This window comes from Myotis davidii, unplaced genomic scaffold, assembly GCF_000327345.1.
Source record: "Myotis davidii unplaced genomic scaffold, ASM32734v1 scaffold309, whole genome shotgun sequence".
NCBI lineage: Eukaryota > Metazoa > Chordata > Mammalia > Chiroptera > Vespertilionidae > Myotis > Myotis davidii.
In genome coordinates this window covers 3,634,954-3,642,258 of record NW_006383013.1, presented here as the reverse complement: position 1 = coordinate 3,642,258, position 7,305 = coordinate 3,634,954, and the positions used below count along the sequence as shown (strand labels likewise).

The window sequence follows — 7,305 nt, the reverse complement described above, 5'->3', positions numbered from 1 at the left end:
TCAAACGTCAGAGGGAAGGTAGGGGAGGCTGGGGGTAAGGGGAAGAGATCAACCAAAGGACTTATATGCAAGAATATAGGCCTAACCAATGGACACAGACAACAGGGGGGTGAGGGCATGAGGGGGAAATGGAGGTAATGTGGGGATAAGGGCACATATGTAATAACTTAATCAATAAAGAAATTTTTTTAAAAAGCCAACCTCTTTGTAAAGACTACCACAGGGCCCCAACCCCTGCACCATGAAGAGGTACCCCTGCGTAAATGGATCCAAACCCACTAAGGATTAAATGCATTAGAAGAGCAGTGTTGATGTACATCTCATTCCAATCCATGTGTGCCCTGTGGAAACACCAGGACAGTCCTCAAGGACCAGCTCCAGTGCCAAGCCCACAGCAGAGCCTTTGCTGTGATTGGCTGCAGGAGTCCCTTCTTCTGAATCCCTTCTTCTTTAGAGAACTCCCCAGCAGGGCCTCTCACAAAGTCGCAACTCTATTGTTTCCCACAATAAGTGTTTCCTACTATACAGGCAGCTCTACTGTATAGAAATACTTGAAAACACCAATCTGTTCCAAATCTAGTGACATATTAGGGAACAGTTGGAGCATGTTGCAAATTTTGCATTTGCTTATGTGTGCTATCATCCACAAGAAATACCACATGAACACAGAACCATACCACATAGGAATACCCAAGACACATATATCTCAAACATCACCACCCACACCTGGTGTCACAACTTCCCGTCCAATTTTAGGCGGCCCTCCTTCCACCAGCTCACAATAACTCACAAGTGGCAACTCTTCTGATGCCCACTTCGCAAACAGGTGTCAAGGTGAAGCGCCATGTGTCCTGTGGTCTTCAGTATCTCATAGCCATTTGACAGGTGTAAAACTATGCTACCCTCTTTATTAGGTTCCCATCTTCTTTTTTTTAATATATTTTTAATTGATGTCAGAGAGGGAGAGAGAGAGAAACATCAATGAGAGAGAATCATTAACCAGCTGCCTCCTGCACGCCCCCTATTGGGGATCAAGCCCACAACCGGGGCATGTGCCCTGACCTGGAATGGAATTGTGACCTCCTGGTTTAAAAGTCAACACTCAATCACTGAGTCACGCCAGCTGAGCAGGTTCCTATCTTCTTTTATTTTTCATGTCACTGGTAATGTTTTTGAGTGTTTTAAGCATAATCTATTCTCCCTATAAGCCTTGTGGTGTCTGTTGTGTGATTTTACATACTGTGGATATTTCTAAGAACACATATGTTGTGTTATAGCAGAATGGACCATATAGTAAATGAGCTAATATAATATACATGAAGTGTTAGGAACACTTCAGAGTGCAGTAACATTAGCTATCATCATCACCATCACCAATATCATCATCATCACTATCACCATCATCATCATCATCATCATCACCATAGCCCCATATTTCATGGAGGCAGAGACCACAATTCACAGGCCTTTGGGTAGCATTCGGTGTCTTGAAATCGTAGATCATTCAATAAACATCTGTGTGATTGACAGACAGGTCAACAATAACAGCTGGTATTTCTCTATAATGTTGCCTCCAAGGGCTTTAATGTACATCACTCAGGAAGATGTCCCCACTCATGTCCTGCAAGGGGGGATACTCAGGGCCAAGACCAGTCCTCCCCTGCACTCTCCCACCATGCCCCCATTGCCCTTCCCTCCTACCTTTAAGAAGTCAAAGTGCTTGAGCATTCGGGCCACTTTCTCCGCGTTCCTCCCTTCATTGAGGAAATCCAGCTCCAAAGGCAGGTTCTTCTTGGCTTCATCCACCAGCCACATGAATTCAAACTCTGGAAACAGCTGTTTGACAGCCAGGACGAGCACCTGAAATCCACCAGGCACCCCATCAGTCAGCTCGACACCCCCCAAGGCACCCTGCCCTTCTGCCTGGTCTAAATGTTGACAACCCACCAGGTCTCCCCTGGAGTAAGGGTGAGTGGGAAAACAGCTCCCCTGACGCCCACCGCTGTAGTCCAAATCCAAGATGATGAAAAGCCACCAGCCACCAACCACCAGCAGTAATAACAACTACCATTTGCTGAGTGCTCCCCACATGCCCTGCACTGGCTCAGCACTTGACTGAGTTACTCCACTTCATGTGCACAATCTGGGAAGTACACAGTGCACACTCTTATCATCTCCCCATTTCATAGATAAGGAAATTAAGGTTCTGAGAGGTTATATGATTTTTCTTTTCTGAACTTGCCCAGTAAGGAAGCATAGGAATAGAATTCTGCTTGGGTCCACCCAGCTCCCAAAACTGTTGCTCTGAAGCATGTCGCTTAACTGCTGCCTTTGTTGCTCTTGGATCTTTACGGTCCTGTTTACGAAGGCCTGGAGTGTGTGCCACTATCACCGTGCTTTTATTTATTTCTTAAACTGAGTGGTTGGCACCTGACCATTCATGTTACTTTCTATACTTTTTGTACATCTAAACACGATGATAAAAAAAAAAATCAAATTGAAAAAGAAAACAGGGTTAGATAAGATTAGTAAGAGTTAAGGAATTTGACCACTTGGATGAAAAGCTCAGATTTTGGGCCATTTGGCCCCACTGTGGATTCTTGAGTGAAGACAGGATGAAAACGGGAGTGGGGTTAGAAGACTCATCTGGCATTTCGTTGTCAGTTTAATGATGTGAAATTAAATGTCAATGGCAGAGAACCAGAGTCCAGTGGCATCTGCGGAGCACGCCCAGCCCCTCCATGGGCAGGGACTCAGTTCTGAGGCTACCTCACCGCTGAGCTCTGGAGCTGAGACAGTCTCACAAGTTCACAGACGTGGCTCTGCAGTGGGTGAGCAAGGCTGATGCCAGGAACGTGGGAGATGGTCCAGCAATCCAGGAGGGAAGCACAGTGGGCAACCCTCCTGCTCGCTGATAAACCCTCCTGTTAGTGTTCAAAGTCGGGTCTGGGGAGACCACCGACCAACCCTCCCAGTAATTCTTGGTAGAGATTACAGTCCAAGTTTGAGATACCCCTCTCCACCCCTGGCTAGAGCAGGAGGACACTGAGCAGGAACCAAGGAACCATAGGCCTGCTGGTACCTCCCCCAACTATTAAGGACTAAGTGCCTGTGTCCCCCTTCCCTCCGCAAATTCTTATGTTGAAGCCCTAAGCCCAGTGTGATGGTGTCTGGATGTGGGGTCTCTGGGGGCTAATTAGGTTTAGATGAGGTCATGGAGGTGGGCCCCTATGATGGGATTAGTGTTCTTGTAAGCAGAGAGAGATCAAAGTTCACTTTTTCTCTGCCATGCAAGGACACAGAGAGAAGGCAGCTGTCTACAAGCCAGGAAGAATCGGCTGGCACCTTGACCTTGGACTTCCAGCTTCCACAACTGCGAGAAATAAACGTCACAGTTTAAGCCACCTGGTCAATGGTATTTTGTTATGGCAGCCCCAGCAGCCTAAGACACCAGCCAGTCTATCCCGGAGGATTTAGTGAGCCCCACCTATGAGCCTTGGCTTGTGTTTCCCTTTGTCCTGGTCTATAATATTATACCCAACATGTGTTCATCACAAGTGGTACGAAAGAAATAAAGCTAAAGCAGAGCCATAAACTACAAGGCATTAACAGTTTTGCTTTTAAGCACAAGTCCTAGGCTGTGTACCAGACGCCGGTCTAAAAGAATCATCACATAAGGTTATTATATTCAATTTCTCTCAAAACTCTTTTTAATTGCATTTGGTTGCAGTCTAATTTCTTTTAAGTCTTGTCTAGTCTTTCACGGACCAGACCTGTGACCTTATGATAATCAATTTAGTTTATGTTGTATTTCTGTTGGTGTCACATGAAACTGGAAGGCAGAGAGAGGTGGCAACATCTAGCCTAGCAGCCTCCAGGCACTGCATCTCATCACCATGCCCTCAGATGGCCCTTAGCAACCACCAAAGGGGAGGAAGAGCTGGCGCACAGGAAGCAGACGCACCTTCCCAGGCCTGGGCCAGGGGCACACACATCACCAGAGGCACCTGAATTCAACTCTGGGCTCTAAGTGCAGGCAAGAAACCTCTTCGGACTTTGGTTCTGACCTAAATTCCAGAGGTTCTCACCCAGTAGGGATGAGGAAAGAAGCTGCAATGAGGCTTGGTCAATTGTTCATTCAATATTTACTGATTAACTCCTAGGTAATGACCCTGGGTCAGATGTGAGTGTACACAGGGAGTTACATGCAACCAAGTTGAGTCTATACCTGGGAATGAGTCTTTTGGCCAAACAAAAATCCTCATCATTTACTCTACGGTCACTGTTATTTGTGAAATTTTTCATTATCATTAACATCCAAACAGCACTGATAGGCACTTTAAAGATTTTTCTGTTACTAATCAGTTATATAATTAGTTATCACTAGTACTATTGGTTATTATTAATACCTAATGTCATTAATCATAAAAGCAATCAAAGATTTTATTGACTGATATTAATTGCTAATAACTACTTAGTAAAATAATTCATAACCCAAAAAATTGTACAGTACTCATTGAACTGGTTTCTAAAGCATTCTCTGGGTGGTGGGTGAGTTACTCCCCTGGTTATCCTATTTTATTTTAATATGTTTTTATTGATTTGAGAGAGAGAGGAGGTGGGGAGCGGGGGGAGCGAGAAACATTGATGTAAAAGAGAAACATCGATTGGCTGCTTCCTGCCCACTCCTTACTGGGGATCGAGCCCACAACCTTTGCAGTGCCCCTACCTGGAATCGAACCAGTGATGTTTTGGTGCTTGGCGTAGTGCTCAACCAACTCAGCCACACCAGCCAGCGCATCCTTGATTATTTTAAAACAAAGGTCAGTTTGGATGGAAATCAATGGTTCTTAGTTTTCTAGGAGGACACCATCCACATTAAAGGAAGTCACCAATCTAAAATTTTGGTGCTAGCTATGAAGCCCAGAAAATGTACATGCTTGCATAATTTTGCACATAATTCAGGGGATGAGGAGAAGGGTCAGATTAAGCATTGTCTGGTCCAAGTCACTGTCTGATCCAAGTCTAAAACTTTTCTTGGCTGAGGGAAATAAATAAAACTCAGTTTCACCTTCTGTTTTCATTCAATTCCCTTCTTAAGAGCCTGCTCTAAGTAGATTCACTTAAGTTTTTCTTTTTTGACAACAGATGCAATCAACTAAAATAAAACAGGTGTTGTTATCAATTTGACTTTTTTATTTTTCTTCCAAAATGTATTTTCTCCATAAAATTCTTCCAACAGCCAATATTTTCACCAGTGTCTAGCATGTGCTCAATACACGGCAGATGTTTATTGAATATTCACGTGAATAAGTGAGCGAATGAATAAATGAATGAACAGATGAACATTTCAAAGGATTTGTCCTCTCCCGAGAAATAATTATATGTTCACATGTGTGTTATTCAAATGGATTAAATATTCTATTTCTGAGGTTTTGGTGGGAAAGGGGATTATCTCCAAATTTGGGCAACCACAGTTTTGGAATGCCTGAGAATTTTCTACTTGATTTGGAACCTTAGGAATCAATCAAGGTATATTCAACAATTAATACCTCCTTCAAGATAGAATAATGAAATTATTTTCCTATAGGGCAGTGGTTCTCAACCTGTGGGTTGCAACCCCTTTGGCGGTCGAATGACCCTTTCACAGGGGTTGCCTAAGACCATCCTGCATATCAGACATTTACATTACGATTCATAACAGTAGCAACATTACAGTTATGAAGTAACAACGAAAATAATTTTATGGTTGGGTCACAACATGAGGAACTGTACTTAAAGGACCAGAAGGTTGAGAACCACTGCTATAGGGTCAATGGTTCACATGAGGGAAAATCAATTGTGGGCCATACAGAAATATAATGGAAAAATTAAGAGTCACATAAAAGCTTGAAAACTTGACTGCTATTGATAATAGTAAAAAAAAGGGGGAGGGGAGATTACAATTTAGCACCCACTACATGCCAGGCACTGTGCTGCAAGACACTTTATATGTATGTCCTCATTTCGTCCTCTGCATGTCCATTTCACAAAGAAGGAAACCGGTTCCAGGAGGTTAAAGTATTTCTCAAGGTCACATAACTTATAATTTCAAATGCAGGACTTAGATCCAGGTGTTTTGGGGGTTTGTTGGGGGTTTTTTTCCTTCTTTCTTTATGCAGCCCTGTCTCGTGCAGTACAATACAAAATGATACAATAGGAAGCTTGTGATAAGGCATAAAAAGAGCTTTGTAAACTGTAACATGCAGCTGAAATGCAAGTTCCTGTTATCAAGTTATTATATATTATAAAAGAAGTAACGTTCTATGGGAAACAGAACACAAAATAGAACACCTGTGCAAACCCGAACTGGTGAAAATGGGTATTTGACAAGGATCGAAAATCAATTCGAAGCTACGTAAATAACTCGGCACTCATGGCCTTATCTTTGTTCTGATAAGTTGTTAAAGTGCACACTTTTTAGAAAACAGAAAATATAGGGTGAAGAAAAGTTTCCGTGGGGTTGTCTACATCTCTGGGTTTTTAAAGAGATCTATCTTTAAAAATAAAATCAACCATTGGATTCTGTGCCACACACAAACATTACCTGGCCACCCACTGTTCAATCAACACATTCAGAAAAGAAATGAGACGACAGCAGCATTTCCTGAAAATGTGGTTCCAAAGAAGTCAAAAACATGACTGTATCACAGGTCTTTCTTTTTAGAGACCCTTGGGATGGGCAGGGTGGCATCAAATGGGGGGTCAGATTCTAGTGCTCAGACCAGAGTCCCATCCAAACACTGAAGAGCATGTTGGGGACAGGTGGTACACAGAGGGCAGGGTGCCCGGCCATGAGTTATAGAGTCTTTAGGGCAGTGGTTCTCAACCTTATGGCCCTTTAAAACAGTTCCTCATGTTGTGGCCCCCAACCAAAAATTATTTTCATTGCTACTTCATAACTAATTTTGCTACTGTTATGAATCGTAATGTAAATATCTGATATGCAGGATGGTCTTAGGCGACCCCTGTGAAAGGGTCGTTCGACTGCCAAAGGGGTCACAACCCACAGGTTGAGAACTACTGCTTTAGAGGGTGACAGTGCAAGGGGGAGCTCAGCATCAAACTGGGAATCTTGAGACATACAGGGTGGTGTCCCCATCGGGATGTGGGGATCAGATCTCACCCCCGGTTCCCAGGTCATCCAAATCCTACTCTGCTCTCAAACACAGTGCACCTGGCAACTGAGCTCCCTATTACTGTGGACAGAGAGGAGCCACTGCAAAGCCAGCCCGCCAGCAGCCCGCCAAGGGTGGACTCTGCCTT

The 7,305-nt window shown here is 43.7% G+C and overlaps 1 protein-coding gene across 2 annotated transcripts in view; it reads right to left on the bottom strand.

The window, feature by feature from the left end:
* The window catches only part of ADCK1 (aarF domain containing kinase 1), a 112,693-nt gene that overhangs the window by 33,755 nt on the left and 71,633 nt on the right, over nucleotides 1-7,305 (bottom strand). For both annotated transcript variants that reach the window (XM_006778836.2, XM_015558072.1), the window contains one exon: nucleotides 1,702-1,860. In XM_006778836.2, the coding sequence (XP_006778899.1) occupies nucleotides 1,702-1,860 (159 nt within the window). The remainder of the gene's footprint in view (nucleotides 1-1,701; nucleotides 1,861-7,305) is intronic.